The following is a 16,828-nucleotide window of genomic DNA, read 5'->3' on the forward strand; positions in this document are numbered from 1 at the left end:
GAACCCATGTATCAAGGGTAGCTGCTTCCAAACGATTTCATGAGAGAGGGTTGTTTGCAAGAAGACCAGCTGTTTGCATCCCGCTCACTTCTACGAACATGAGAATCCGTTCAGCAAGGTACAGAGAGCATAGAGATTGGAGTATGGATCAATGGGTGACCGTTCTCTTCACTGATGAGTCCCGGTTCAGCCTCAACCCCGATTCTCGCCGTACGGTCATATAGAAAGAACCAGAGACTCGCTACCTTCTCTCCAATGTCAGCGAAATCGAGCATTATGGTGGAGCAGGCTTAATGGTCTGGGCAGGAATCATGTCGGATGGCCGCACATCTCTCCATGTCTTTGAAAGAGGCTCTGTGATAAGGATGAGGTCTTGGAGCCCTAGGTTTAATTTTTCAGAGGTACAGCTGGTCCTGAGCTTATTTTAATGGACAATAACGTGAGGCCGTAAAGGAGCTTTTCTGGTCGACAAATTTCTAGAGAATGAAGATATTCACAGGATGGATAGGCCAGCCTGATATCCAGACCTCAACCCTATGGAGCATGTCTGGGATGCTCTACGGAGAGTAATTGCAGCTCGCTACTCCTTTCCGAGAACTATCCAGGGAATGAAAACAGCGTTGCTGAATGAGTGGACCAATTGCCACAGGAAATGATAAACTGGTTTATTTCAAGTATGAAATCATGAAGCAAGACATTTAAATCTGTAAGAGGGTACCATGCACCCTATTAACCCATTTTTCTGTTTATTTTGCAACCGCTGTTTCATATCTTCTGATTCCAACGAGTGTCATGCGTGTGTATTACAATTGTTGAATGGTTATTTGGTTTTTTTTATTGTATCAATGCAGGTACATGTTATATTTCATTAAAATCGGTCTAGTAGTTCTAGAGATAATCGACCAAGTTAGCGATTTCTCTTAAAATTTTATACCATTGTAGAACTAAATGAAAATTTTATAAATAATAGCCTGAAAATGCTCACCCCGCTAGAGGGCACATTCAAGTGTTGTGGCTCCGAATACTGTTTTCAGTGTTGCCAAAAGACAAAATATTATTAATTTCTTTTTTGCAGATTCCTGTTTTCTACAAAATGCTGAGTTTTAAAGTTGCAAAAACAGTAAACGGAAGCATAATTTAAATATCAATCAAACAGAACTAAGTAGCAAGAAACGTTATAATTAATAAATAAACAAAAGCAATGAATAAATAAACTATTCCAAGAAATCATCGAAAAATAATTGTAAATTAATGATTAAATAAAAATGTGGAAAATTAGTAGAAACATATGTAAGTTCCTCTTTTGAGAACAGTAGTTTTACGTTTTTAGTATATTTTCATAAGAGAGTTAGTAGACAAATCGGGGCAAGTTCATGCATGTTCATCATAAAAATTTATTGCTCAAAAGTGCAACAAAACACTTATTCGTTGGATCTGGCACGAAAAGCATTGTTATATACACGTATTACATTTTATTGCAGCCCTCAACGTTACCGTTATTTTATTTGAGTTGTGACTTAGAACACTAACTTCGAAAACATAATGCGCATTGAAATTAAGCCGTCATTAAAATTTATTAAACTCTATCTGACCTTCCATTTTTATAAATTTGAATGATTTTTCTAATTCAATTTCAAGTAAATAATTGTGGCTTGTAAGTCTAATTAATGATATTTTGCATTGATAAACTAATTTTATATTATTTCCAACAATGCTACTCGCTACTGTTTTCCTACTAAATCAATTTATATACTATTCTAAAATTTGATAAAAAGTTTATGCTCTAATTTGAATTTCAACAAATTTTTTTTTCTTCTATTAAACAAATTTTTTTTCCTTCTAGTGTTTACAAGATGGACAAATAAGCAATCCAAATATGTTGAAAACACCAAACCTCCTTCATTATCGAAGTCACTTTCTTCAATTGAGTATGCTGAAAAGAAAAAGTATGATGTAAAATTTTTTATAAAAATACAATTGTTTCTAATGATTATGTATCTTATTATGAACGAACTTTTATACTATTAATTTTAAATTAAGTGTCTTTTTTATATATAAATAAACTGGTAAATGAAAGTTGTTGTATCAATAGATCATTGATATATATTTACTCTTTTTATTAATCTATTTATTTTTTAACTTGAGTTTTTATTTTGAAGTTATATATCTGTATTGTTGTCTGTCGTGCTAATTACATCTGCCATTGAGCAAAACTCTGGGGGTGGGTATGATTCAAAACTATGATATGTTTCATCCTTTCAATCGATCCTCATCTGGGATGCTTCTTTTTCTTCTTTTTAATTTTGCTCTGACCACTTTGCGGAAGTTTCTAGAACTTCGTAATTATTTTGTCATAGATCATAATACAGAAATCTTCCTTATTTTGGTACTACTACAATAGCTACAATGATACAGCCACATCTTCTTAATTATATTAAATTGATCAATTATAATTAGAATTGTTTTTCTTTCTTTCAATTAAGGTCTTAATTATTTTTTTAAAATTTCTTTACTACTGTAAATGCTAGAATTCTATAACTGTCCATTTGTTAAATCATAAAATAAATTTATTTAAATAAAATAATTAATTTATGTCTATTAATTTATGACTCTTATAAATGTTTTACAATTCATATTATTTGAGTTTGTAAAACATATACTATGATCAATAGTTTAATATGCAATTTAAAAATCTTATGTGATTTTATGTTTCATAATTTTTATAATTATCAAATTTTTTTGAACCTCGTTTCACAGCTCTTAATTTTTTATCAATTTTGATTTTGAAATGACATATTTTTCTTCATAGTCACATGATTTTTAAAATAAACTTTTGTGAATTATTTTTAAAATTATATTTTACCTGTATTATTTACTTTAAATTGAATAAGATTAGCCTCCTGTATGTATTTTAAGAGCTATAATACATTTGAATTTAATTTTTTAGTATAATAAATATTTTATGTGTAGACTTAGTTGTATTTATTAATATAATTTTGAAATTTTAATTAATCCTGCATAATGTTACTGTGAAGAATTTTGTGTTGAACAAATTTTCAAAGGTGGCATTCTCTCAATTCATATGTGTTTTTGTTTTGATAACTTTAATAATAATTTAACTAGTAAGAATTGTTAGCTTATTTTTTAATCTTGAAAAATGCCTGTAGAACAAGTGCAACAATTTAATGTAGATAGTTGAAGAATAATAAATATGATTCTTCCATACAAGCTATAGTCCATCTATCTGAAAAAAACTCCTCCCACCATGGTATCTGGACTCATCTGCTAAGAAAACAAGAAAAGCAAATTTTAGAAAGGGGATACTTCTCCCCTGTGAAAACTTGTCCTAAATGTTTGCTCCACACCTTTACTTAAAAACCTCTCAACCTCTGGTCATGGACAGTGCTCGAGACAACTGACGGTGGAGTTCTTTAGATGGAGAGACTATACTTTAAGTAAAGATGATAATGATGAATGATCAACTTTATGAAATTGTTACATATTGCTTTAGTTTAAAATTCTGACCAATATAGGATATAATACTGAGTTCTTCCTAAGAATAAAAAAGAGCGGGGTGCTTCCTGACAGAAAAAAAAAGCTTTTTTTCCCCCTCTATAATTTAAACTGAAAATTATGGGAAAATGAACATTTAAAGGTGCATTTTTAAAGAAAAGGTATTTATTTAAAGATAGTTTTAAAATTTAAAATCACTTAAAAAATTCTTTAATATAACCCCTCTCCTCCCAAAAAAGAGAAACTTATAAAAGTTTAACTAGTTGAGAATTATTCTACTAAGTAAATATTTATAAGTAATCACAATTAAACCTATAAACACAGATAATTTTACCAGTATGTAATTATTATTTAAGCAATTAATTATTTTTTAAAAAATCGGAATATGAATAAAAAAGACTATAGGCAGTGTTTTCAAGGGATGGTGGCTTACTTTTAGAAAGAGCAGGGTGGGCTGCCTTTCTAAAAATTCTTAAGGAGAACACTGTATAATAGGTAGCATGTGTAGAAATGTGTACGTACAGTGCCCACTGAAATCTGTTTCCACCCTCTTTACTTTTACATAGTTGCCAGTTTAGTCAAAAAATATTGTTGAGTTTTAGTAAAGTGTATGTGCAGCAAGTTGACATTACTTACAGTATGACTTGGTGAAAATTAAGGTTCCTACCCTATCTCTAAAATGGTGTGAAATAAGCGGATTTTAAAGTTGTATAGTCTTGACAATTTAGTACTTATAGAGACTTAGCGGACATTAGCGAAGAAAAGTTCATTAAAATGTAATTTTGCACTGTTCTAAACTTTTTATTCTATGACAAAGTAAAACAATTTCAGAAAAAAAAAATGAGAATCACTAAACACCTTTATTATGAATTTGCTAAAAGCTTAGGAAAAGGTTTGAGCACTGCAAATAAAAATATCTTTTGGATTAGTAGTTTTTCTATAGTTTCCTCAGATTATTTTTTCATGGAATTCCAAGCAAACAGATCACCTTATAAAACATTTAAGCTTTATTAATTTTATATATTATAAAACATTTAAGCTTTATTGATTATTTTTTTCAACGAAAGAAAAGTATTTTAAACCCATGTAGATTTCTTACGAAAACTGTCTGCAAAAAAATTTCAACTAATATATCTGAGTTTGTGGACCACGAAAAAGGGTTCATGGGCCGGATGTGGCCCCAGCGGGCCGCTAGTTGGTAACCACTGATATAGACTATAATGAGCATCCTGCATGTTAACATTCAGAGCCATTTCACTAAAATTGCTCAAGTGATAATATATTTTTTAATTAAAATCAATTTTACAAATATCTGAATAAAAGTGAAGGATTGCTATGACAATGAAAAAAAAAAAAAATGAGTGAAAAAAATTACTAAATTTGTTTCAAAGGCATTAACAAAAAACAGCGTTTCTTGCTACTGTAAAAATATTGAACTATGCATGTCAACTAATATTCAATATCCCTTTTCTATAGTACACTAACATTAATATAAAAATCTATAAAATGTCTCTGTATCTGCTTCTTTCCTGTCCTACGGTTTTTACAATTAGACTTGACATTTAACCCTTGAAGTGTTGAGCCCCTGGGCAAATTTGTATTAAAATTTCCCTGCTAATTACTAACTTCCCAATGAATAACATGAGGGCATATACGGAAACCTGCTGGTTAATGTTTTGAAAAAACTGAGAGGGTAAATTTATAATTCATGCAATTTGATTTTCTACATTTGTTCTTAGTTTATATGTCTTATGTTTTTTGTTTTTTCCCCCTTAGATATTCTGATAAAGACCAGAAACAAAAACAACAGTTTAAGCAGAATGACAGGTTTTGGAATTGTGAACAAATGAAGTTTCTCTTATTTAAAGCTTCATTTTTAGAAAAAGTTGGATGGCTAGTAAGAAAAATAAATTTAGTTTTTTTATTTTTGTGATATTCTTGCAGATATTAAAATATGCTTGTCATTTTTGCAATTTATTTATGGAAAAAGGAGAAAAAAGTAATGAACATATTCAAAATTCAATTAATTCAGATAATTATAAACTTATTTTTTGGTCATATATATATAATCACAATAAAAGAAAAATCTAGCTAAATTAAATTATTAGGCTGAAAATTATATATTTAAAATAGTAAAAAGCTAGAAATTAGTGACTTTTATTTAATGTAATTTACATATTTTAATAAATAAGTTTGATTACATACAAATTAAAAATTGTATATGCTGCAAACTTAATTATTATGTAATCTAAAATACAACAACACTTTTAAAAACTTAGTTGATTTAATTATAACTAGGCAGTAATAATAATGATAAGAAACTAATTCAAATTCTATTTTAAATAATGATATAGGAGTAATAATATATTAAAAATATGTGTGAATCACATCACAGTAATATCAAAAGCCTTCCGAATAACTTTAACAGTCGTATGTTTTTGCAGTAAAATAAAAAAAGAAAAATTGAGTCTTAGCTATTTAATAATATTAACATAAAGAAAAAGCAATAATCAAAATCTTAATTACAGCTGGAAATTGTACTTAAAAAATTTAAAGTTAGTGATTTCAAGTTGTATAGTATTCTATTTTTTTTAAAGTTTTTCTAAGTTTCTTATGTAAGTTTAGTTGGTAGTAGCACACTTTTGCTCTAACCAGCCTAATTCCCTTACCACCTACTTGTTGGCAATTAAAGTTTCCACTATAATTTATGAGGGATATATCCAATGGTTGTTTTTCTAGGGAAACGATTATACAGCATTATATTCATTTATTCAAAACATAAATTAAAACATGATTTCAGCTACATGCTTCCTCTGAAAAATTTTGTTAAATAGTTTGCCATTGCCCTAAATTAAGTTATTTTAAAAGTAGTAAGCTGTTAGTTAGAAAATCTTATGTTAACTAAGAAAGCGCAGTTGGACAAATAGTTGACTAATCTTAGTGTAGTACATTGAAATTTTAAAATATGCTTTTTTCTAAATTTTTTTTAAATTAATGTTTTTAAATTTTAATTTTGTTTTGTTTAATCATGTTCTTTTTTTCAGGGTACAGTTACAGTTCTTTGTTTCAACTTTCATTTTAAACATCTGAATTATATTCACAATTATGCTGGAGGTGAATCTTACTGCTTATTCTCAAAAAATGTTCTTGCTATGCCTAATGATTTCAAGAAGGAAAAACGTCCTATCCAATCAACTAATCAAGACTCACAAAAATGTCTATCAGATAGTACTAATGATAAAACTTTAAAAGCTGAGGTACGGCAATGGTAACATATATGAATAATATCAATATCATCGTTTTTATTAATTTCTTTGGAGTGATATTTATAATAAAAATTAATCTTTGATAGGTTCCACCGGACTTAAATTGTTTTGATTATATGAAACAACACAGTATTCCATATGCAGCTGCTGTGCATAATATTTCAGGTTTAAGTGAAATCACTGCAAATTCTAAAAAAGCTTTTAAGTCTTTTCAAAGAGCAGCATATCTTGGTTCCACTCAAGCTTTCTACAATTTGGGGCTTTGCTATGAATTAGGGAATGGTACGAAAGTTAATTTAACTAGGGTAAGTTTTAAACACAGTTATATATTAAGTGTATGCTTATGCCCTTTGCATATCTAACTATTATGTTTAGGTTGTTTGCTTATTTTGTGTGATATTGTTCTTATTTGCCATAATTTCAAGAATAAGTTTTATTTACTTTGCTAATATTGTTTGCAAACTTCAATTTTTTTTCCCTCTTCAGACATTCTTTGAATTGATTCAAAATGCAGTTTAACTTAGTTATTTGTTTTCTGATAATAATTAGCTTTATTATTATTTTTGTAAAAGAATCAGTTTAGTATGCAAAATCTAAATTACATTTATATTACATAATCCTCACCAAACTTAGTATTTTTTTCTTTCTTGAAAGCAATGGAATTAATATATATATATATATATATATATACATACATACATTTAACACTCTTTGGTTCGATTCCCATTGCAGTGACTCTTCCATGGAATGACCTATGCATAAAGTCCTGTTAACTATTTTATTGATGCAATTATGTTTTAATGTCCGTTTGTGAATGTCTGTAGTGAGCCATTTATTCCAATAAAACAATCGGAACTTAGTTATTTGATTTAGAAAAAGATTGAAGAAATTATTTAGCCTAATATATCCTTTGATGTTACTAATTTATGTGCGTAAAATGCCTTTTATCCCCTTTGAATTGTGGAAGAGTGACAAGACCCCCTAAATTCTTATCTAGGTTCTAGGTGGTCGTTATTTGTAGTCATTCATAATCTGTGTAATTTCCTCTTTTCAAAATACAATTAATTTAGCTCTCATACTTTTCTTGTTTGAAAATTGTTGGGTTTAGTTTTTGAGTGAACTTCTTGTGGGGTTAGTTTTTCAGTTAAAAAATGTGGGCTATTCAATTATTTTGACATATGTTGTTATAGGAAATAGCAGCAAATGGAACCAGTATATTATTTTTAATGCTTTTTCACATATGAAATATTATTTTAAAGGGCACTTTTACTCATATATAATTGTAGAAAAAAAGTTATGTCATTAACAGCTTTTCTGTTAGTTACACCGATTCTTATTAAAGTAAAGCATTGCTTTGTTAAAATTGGTCGACTATTATTATTATTTTTTTTTTAGCTATGAGTCTATATTCAAAGCTCTTAGAATATAACGATCTCACATTATAACATTTGTTTTTGCCGGACCTTACTGGTTGTTATATTGAGCGCCAACTGTATAAATAATACTGTGCTTTTTAATGATAAAATATTCAGAAGATTTATTGTAAACAAATGTTTTAGATACAACATATATTTTCAGGTGAAGTAGTTAAAAACAATTTGCCTGGCAACTACCAACGACTAGATAAAAATATGTTGGAACTACCATGATTGTGCTCAAATTGAGACTTCTAAAAGATACATTTCAATTTTGAATGAGGGAGTTTTAAAGTTTTGAAAATAAGTTTAAATCTTATGGACCAAGTCCTTATTAAAATCTGAAAAAATATTTAATAATATAACCCACCATGTTTTATAACGAATAATGAACTACAATTTTAAAAATATTTCATTATAATTTTTTAGGAACTTTGTTTTCCATGCAGTATAGTAGCAAAGTATTTTATATCTTAGTGATCCTGTTTTTGTTTAATTTAGGCTGCATTTTGTTATAAAAGAGCTGCTGTAAATGGTCATGGCTTAGCATCATATAACCTTGCAGTATACTATCTTAAAGGTATTGGTGGTTTACCTGTTGATCCTGAAGCAGCAAATATTTTGATGTCTCAAGCTGCTGAGAAAAATATTTCTGAGGTATGATCGTGTTTTAAAAGTCAAAACTGTATATTAATAACTAAATTGTTAACTTAAAAAAAAAATTTAAATTACAGAATATTTCTTTTTTATTAGAAGTTTAGTAATTGTTGCAAAAAAGCAGCTAATCAAATAATTTTTGAAATTTCCTAATATTGTTCTCATGTTTTAAAAAAAATAATATGAAGTAAGTAAAATTGATATGAATTTTAAATGCCTTGTTTTCTTTTTAACAGGTTAAATGTTATTAACTAATCCTCTTTTTTAAATTTCTATCTATTCTTATCTGCTTTGCGTATTTTAAAGTATAACTATTTTTTTTATAATAGTATAGCTTATTTTTATTGAAGTTGGAATCAGATAATTTTGTTGATGAAGGAGTATTAACTCTGGAGATGAGTTTTGTGTGTATTTACATGCAGAAAAGTTTTAAAAATAAGTTTTATATTTGAACATAACAATATGAAACCTTAAAATGTATTTTGCACTTATGGAACTAAATGTTATTTTGCACTTATGGAACAACTGAGCAGTTTGATTAATCACTTAATTTGTGACCTTTTGTTCATTTTGATGATAGTAGTATTGTGACATTTATAAATTTATATGATTGTATTTGTTATATTGCATAATTTTGTCATACAGTTAAGAAAAATTATTTCCAGGACTAAAAATAAAGTTCTTAATGTTATAGCTAGGGGCAAAAAACCACTAAAATATAAGTTTTATGAAATTTTCTGAAGAAAAAAAAAATCAAAGTATTTTTTAAACTAAATAAACAGGAAAAACTTTATTCTGTTATTATTTCATCACAAATGTTTCAATACTGTTTTCTCACTCACGTCAGTTTCCCCCCCCCCTTAACACAGGTTGTTTAGTTAAACGTTTGCAACCTTAAAAATCCTGTAATGTTATACATTATCTAATATGTCTTATGCCATTATTACCTTATTAAATTTTTAAAAAGCTTAAAAACATACGTTTAATCTCCCTCTTATTTTTTAAATTAAGAAAAACAAAAATGCATATCCCTTAATACTTTGAATAACTTCCATTTTTCTTTTCTGATTTTTGGTTTAAAGTAGCATCATGTAATAAATTATACAATAAAACCTTTAATTATAATTTGAATTGCTTTGAAACAATTACTTTGATACTGTATGCTTGTAAATAAATAAAGTTTTCTATATTTATTTGTATCCTAAATGTGATTACATATTTATCACAGGCTCAAATGTATCTTGGCTTAGACTACTTAGAAAATTCTAATTATTCAGAAGCTTTTCAAATGTTTACAGTATTGGCAAAGAAAAGTGTAAGTATTTTTTTCCCTTAAATAATATTAGGTAAATGATGTTATTTTTCAAGTAGTCTTTTTTCAAGATGGTTACTATATAGCAGTATTTTGCTTTTAATTCATTTTCAATGGCTTTCTAAAATTTTTTTCCTTTTTCTTGTTTTACATAAATAAATTTATTCATTCATTTGTTCATTAATTTTATTTGAATTTCTATTTTTCTCTATGCAATAAAAGTATAATACGATTGAGTATAACATGATATACCAAACACAGTTTTTAAAATGAATGAAAAAAGAATCTGAAAGAGAATTTTTTTATTTCCAGCGATCTACATGCTTCGCCACTGAAAGTATTTACTCCTAAATTTATATCTTACTAAATATCTTATGTTATAGAAATTTTTTTCTCCCATATAAACCTAAAATTAATTAATTATTTTTAATTAATGAATTAATATTTGAAAAAAACTATTAAAATCAAGTGTCATCCACTACGAGTTTAAAAAAAATGTATTTGAACTTTAGTGGATGAATAAAAAGTATTTTATTAACGATTGAAAATTTGAACAAGATATATGAATATATATAGGGAGAGTGACTTAATAGTAGGAATTGAAAGATAGAAAGGAGTTTCTTAGTTTTAATATTTGAACATGATGTCTAGATGTTGTGTGAATAAAAAAAATTAATTTTGTATAATTGTCCTGTCTGCATATTTTGTAATATTAATGAAATGTATTGTATGAAATTTTTGTTGTATAAAATTCTGCTGTAAGATGGGGGACATTCAAGCTTTTTGTGTATTCACAGTCAGCAATTTATCGAGAAACTTAACTATTTTGATGTAATTTTTATTTTTTTTTCTTCCTTCAAAAATGCTTTAAGGAGAGAAATTTCATTCTCTCTTTAAACTTCAAATATGCTCATTTAAAAACTTCAAATATGGTTTAAGGAGAGAAATTTTACTCTTTTGAAATATATTTTAGCCATTTGATTTTAGTTTCAAATATTATTTTTTCTACCAATTTTATTTTGATTGAAAATGTTAATTAAGAATCGAAATGAAGGTTTTATAATAATTTATTTTCTAATATATGTGTTACTCATGATAAAGTAAAATACTTTATAATTTTTTCCAATTAGAATATAATAGTTAATGTCTGGACACTTAAATTTCTTAAATTGCTCTTAGATGAAGATAGAATAGAATATTCATAATTTTTTCTGCCAAAAGTAACGCATTGAATTGTGACAGTGGCATATTTAAACTTGGCAACCTTTAGATTCAGTTAAAGTGTGATGACTGTTGATATGTTTGGGATGAAAGTTATAGATAATTTAAAGTTTGAAAATCATGAAAATTGCTTTGCTTAAATGTCTACAGGTATCTTAAATGTCTACCAGGTGTCCTGTATCTTTAGTCATAGTAATTTAATTTTTTTTATTATCTTTGAAAGGTACTAGATGGGAAATATTATCTTGGAATGTGCTATGAAAATGGATGGGGAACAAACAAAGATGAAAAGGTTGCTTTTGAAATGTATTCGGATGCTGCTTCCTCTGGGCATGAAAGATCGCTTCTGAAGCTCAGTAAATTTTATGAAGAAGGCATTGGAGGTGTGTAAACCAGTTTTAATTTTTTTTAATTAATAGTATTATATGGTAGAAAAATTTTAACTCAATAATTTAATGAAATTTTGTTTTGTAGTATTTGTATTACAAAATATGTCTTTATTAAAAAAATATAAAAAATGATGATTATTTAGTTTTTCTCTCAAACAATTCTTGCTGTGAAGATTTTCACCACAGTTACTATTTAGTTAAGTCCTGCAGTGGACTGATCGTTAAGACACGGCTCCCGGCAGATCACTGGCTGCGGTCAGTGTGCGGGTGGGTAGCCCACTTTGAGTAGTCTGCGTAGGGACCGATTGTGTGTGGTATTGGTCCTCGTTAAAGTGTGCTGCTGTAAAGTGCTCGACTTCGCGTGCAGGTCGTTGGGCTACCGAAGCGGGGGTGCCACCCCCTCTGCAGAGGATCAAAGTTGAGATGGCATGTCTTCGGAGACCGCCGTCAATAGCCCATTGTGTAGCTCTAGTGCGATGTAAATTAACTACAACTATTTAGTTAAATTATGATATTAGCAGTTCTATTTTGATTGTTTTTAAATGTAAACAGTGATTATGTCTTTCAGACTCTGTTTATCAATTGCCTTACCAAAGTTACACTCACGATACTAAGCAGGGTGCTTTTCTTTTAATTTCATATTGAACAAAACTATAAAATTAAAGATTTTATTATTGTAGAATTCTATTTATCTGATTATAATTGATTAGTAGAAATTATTTCCTAGGATGAAAAAAAAAGCTTTTGGGTTAAACATCAGACTTTCGGGTATCTATCATACCACTCTGAAATATCTAGCTACATATTATTTGCTTTTTTTTTCTTTCTCAAAGTGATCTTAAAATTTTTAAAAAAAACTCAAAGGAAAAGAAATTACCACAGTTCAATTTGTAAGATTTTAATATGTTTGTAAAATTTTATATGTTTGTGAGATATTAGTAATGGATGGATCTTCAATATTTATGTTTGTAAGATATTTAATGTTCGTACTGTAAGTACGAACATTAAATATCTATCAAACAATATGTATTAAATATCTAACAAACAATATCTAACAATTATGTATCTAACATTAAATAAACGGTTTGTAAGTACTGCGAAAATTGTATGCCTACACTATTAAACACAACATAAGAAAGACAGTTCATTTCATCTGTTTGTTTTGCTCAGTCGTGTAATTGTCCAAATAAATAATATTAATTCATCTATTGATACCACAACCGAAAGATATAGGTTTTGAGTAAGTGTTAATGTGTTTTTAATAATTATGTGTATATTTGTCTTTGAAAAATTATATTATTTTAATTTTAATTTAAAAAAACGAGCATTTAAGATAATAATAATAAATGAATCTGCAAAATCTATATACCTACTCTGTTGAACCTAACATTAAGTCTGTTGATTCTATCTGTTAAGTTTCATCCAGTTTGACTCTAAAGACATTGATAAACAAAAACATGCAATTTATTAGACAGATTCACAAGACCTAACTGGTGGTAACAAGACAAAACATGTCTTATAAATATGTCTAATGAATTGTATGCTTTTGTTTATCAATGTCTTTGGAATCACAACCAAAGGGCATAACAATGTTATAATTTAAAAAATAAATAAATAAAATAAAATTTTAGTTTAGTCCTTTTATTTCAGAAAAAAAAATATATGTATAGATAAAATTTCTTAACTAATTCATTTGAGAACTGTTTTCTGTACTCCATGAGTACAATTTTTACTTTGAATTACTGAGCTTGCTTTTACAATACTATATACCTTTAATTTTATATTTTTCTAAAAATTCGCTCATAATAACTGAACTGTAGACTAGATTTCTGATTCTTAATTAAACAAGGAAAACATTGTTCAAGGGTTAAGATTCTCTTTATTGACAATTTCAGTGATGTTTATAGGATCTATCAGGTCCCCCAATTCAAGAGTAAACTCGCCAAAAATATCAATGCATAATGAACTTAAAGTGAAAAACAGAATTCTAAAAATTATCAAACAGCAGCTGTCGCCAAAGCAATGCGTGCAATGACGACTGTTACTCTTGAACCATAACTAAATTATTAAACTACAACAGTCATTTACCTTGGTGTGTTGATATCTTTATCTGTTATTTCTTTTTCCATATTCAAGGTTGTGAACAAGATTTAGACTTATCAACAGCATTATGTCAGATGCTTTCTGATCAAAGTTCTGAAGAATGGAAAGTGACTTTATTAAGACTAAAATTGAAAAAAGAAATTACATGTAAGTTTTTTTTTTGCATTCACCTTTACAATTTAATATTTATTAAAAGAATATAATGCAGAAATAAGTTTTTTATTACTCCATTAAATATATTTTTTAGAATTATTTTTAAATAAATACTCTTCCACGTTTGCTAATGCATCATTCAAAACCTCAAATATATTCTGCTAGTAGGTGAGATCTAGTCTAAATCAAGAACTTTTTTTTATTATTGCATTTTAATATTATTCAAGATTGCAAGCAAATTTATTAATTGTGTCAAATTTAATTTACTATTTACTTGCTCACATATTTTTTTTATTTTAAACACATTCAAATTTGATTAATAGTTTTTTCATCTTACTATATTGATGAGAATGCCAAAAAAGTGATTCCAAAATATTTATTATACTCAATTTTTCTTTTTTTACCTCCTCAAATAACATCTAAAATATTTTTCTATTTCTTTCTTTCAGCGAGTAAGAAAAGCTTTATGAACAATATATTGGGTAAGCCAGACAGTAATATTCACAAATCAGTATCAGTTCCAGAGTTGTCTTCATGTCCAAATCAAGCACTGAAAACTAGCCCAGATGCATTATCATCTCATTACCTGGGCCTCATTACTCCCATTAAATCTTCTATGAATGATTCCACTAGAGGAGAGATGTTTCATATTGGAGAAGAAAAAGCTCAATTTAGTGTAACTGGAGCATTCGTACCACATTTTCAAATTAGTTTACCTCAATTAATGATTGCAAATTCGTAGAATATTTTAAAAAACTCACTGGATCTAGAGATCTCACTGGATCACAAGAATACCCTCTATATTCAATTACAACATATGATGTGTTATAAACTTGGGAAAGTTTTACAAATCTATTGTTTCAACGTTAGGTGCCTTTAAAGTTATGTATTATATTTATCTGGTGTTTTCTTTCAAATAATAGACCATCAATTATGCTTATTTGATTAATTTCTTGAAAAAAATTACATTTATCATATTAATAATATGTTAATATATATATTGTTAATTATTTATTTTTCTTTTAAAAGTTGCTTATTCATATTCTTCAAAAATGACACATCCATTAAGAACATAATGATTGGATATAATTTGTCAGCTTCATAATTCTAATCCCATAAAATTTAAATGTGTCTTTGAAAAAAAATGCTGGTTAAAGACATAAAGCAATGGTATTGAATGTGCTAAAATTTTTTAATTAGATTCTTATTTTATCAAATTAATTAGATTAAAGAAAGGATATTAAAAGCTCTTAATGATGTTGAATAAGCCAGAATTTTTTAAATGGATTCATACTTTGTAGAATTGCAATTAAGCCTCTCACTGCGAAAATTTATTAAGTTTAAAAGCATTTCTTAATGAATTGAACTCATAACATGTCTTATTAAAAAAAAAAAAAACACTAACTATTATTGAATAAATGTAGTTCTCTGTTTATGTAAAAATTATTTTCAGAATTATGTTACTTTGTTGTTCAGAATTATTTCACAAATTTTTGAGATTAATACAGATAATATCGGTAACAACTATTTTTGATATCCTATAACAGTATTAATGTTATAGGACATGTTCTGATGTCTTGTAACAGTATATAATTTATAGTTACCATTGATGTTTTGCCCATGTTTTCTATTTTTTCCTTTTTTTATTACTATTTTGGTTGATGCTGATTCATTGAAAATGACAATCTTTAAATTGTGATATGAAAGAACCTATTAAACATATTTGCTAATTGTTACTTAGTGCCTCTCTTTAGCTAGTCATAATTTGGTTTATTTTTAGCATAAAATTTATATTAAATGATTAAACTTATATTACAAAAAAACAACAAATCCATATTATATGTTTCTAGAAGACATTGCTTGCCTGTTTGTCTTTTTTTTTTTCATTATAAAAACCTTTGCTTTAGAAAATTATTGAAGTAGCGACCTTTATGTATTATACTACAAAAGTTGTATATTTTACTAACGGGTATATAATTATACAATGTGGTATTGGCATTCTTATTAAGCAAGTTAAAGAAATATTTGAACAATGAAAACGAGTATGAATGCTGGTACAGTAAAAATAAATTACAATTTCAGAGTTTTAAATTTGCTTTCATCCGTCAATTTAGTTAGACATAAATAGATTTTCCTGATGAATACTGTTTTTATAACTAATAGAAAACTCCAGTTGCTAAGCTAGAAAATAATCTGATTTTATTTCGAACTTTATTGGAAGTTGACAGTTAAAAGGTTAATCATAATGAATAGTATTTAATTTTGTCTTCTACAACATTGTTTTAATATTGGCATTTTGATTAGTCAAATATGTTTAAAATTAATGAACATGTATGAATGGTAAAAAAGGCTAGGTGTTTGGGTGTTGTGTGCATATGAATGATCAAAAATAAAATAAAAATATTTGGTTTGAAACCATAAAATAAAAAATAGCTATTTCTAATAAATTCTTTTTTTCCTGTTGCTCATTGTATATGTTATGCAATTTACTCATTTTTTTCCCCTTTACTTAGTTATAATTTCTTTGTTCTGGCTATTTATCTACTCTGAATAATAGTAATGTGATTTATGTGTTTCTTTTTTGTCTGACAGACTAATTGTTTTTATTGCTACATCGCATAACAAACAAAATATATTTGTTACATTTTCTTTATCATGATACCTATAAAGAACAGCTTTACTGAAATCATGTCAATTTTATTGAAATATTTCAAGCCTATGATGTGATGACATTTGTAAATATTCATTTTTAAAACTGTGTTATGCTCAGTGATTGTGATAATTCCTAAACTTTAAAGG

General features: G+C 27.4%; 1 protein-coding gene across 2 annotated transcripts; it reads left to right on the forward strand.

Moving 5' to 3' along the window:
• The first annotated feature begins 994 nt into the window (after positions 1–994).
• On the forward strand, positions 995–14,925 carry LOC107448232 (uncharacterized). 2 transcript variants are annotated; one of them, XM_016063361.4, is made up of 10 exons: positions 995–1,290; positions 1,844–1,946; positions 5,290–5,410; positions 6,558–6,770; positions 6,866–7,084; positions 8,696–8,851; positions 10,080–10,166; positions 11,608–11,767; positions 13,910–14,023; positions 14,479–14,925. In XM_016063361.4, the coding sequence occupies exons 1-10, from the start codon at positions 1,266–1,268 to the stop codon at positions 14,769–14,771; spliced, it is 1,491 nt and encodes a 496-aa protein (XP_015918847.2). In that variant the 5' UTR covers positions 995–1,265; the 3' UTR covers positions 14,772–14,925. The 2 variants fall into 2 exon arrangements, with proteins under 2 accessions (XP_015918847.2, XP_015918848.2); XM_016063362.4 differs by lacking the exon at positions 995–1,290 and adding an exon at positions 1,515–1,654.
• Positions 14,926–16,828: the final 1,903 nt, after the last annotated feature.

This window comes from Parasteatoda tepidariorum, chromosome 4 (genome assembly GCF_043381705.1).
Source record: "Parasteatoda tepidariorum isolate YZ-2023 chromosome 4, CAS_Ptep_4.0, whole genome shotgun sequence".
Taxonomy (NCBI): Eukaryota; Metazoa; Arthropoda; class Arachnida; order Araneae; family Theridiidae; genus Parasteatoda; species Parasteatoda tepidariorum.

Excerpts from the sequence above, each read along its gene's own strand:
- LOC107448232 (XM_016063361.4), top strand. The coding sequence starts at position 1,266 with ATGTGGAAAATTAGTAGAAACATAT. Across the intron at positions 6,771-6,865 it reads ATAAAACTTTAAAAGCTGAG|GTTCCACCGGACTTAAATTG; the intron begins GTACGGCAATGG and ends AATCTTTGATAG. Across the intron at positions 11,768-13,909 it reads TTATGAAGAAGGCATTGGAG|GTTGTGAACAAGATTTAGAC; the intron begins GTGTGTAAACCA and ends TCCATATTCAAG.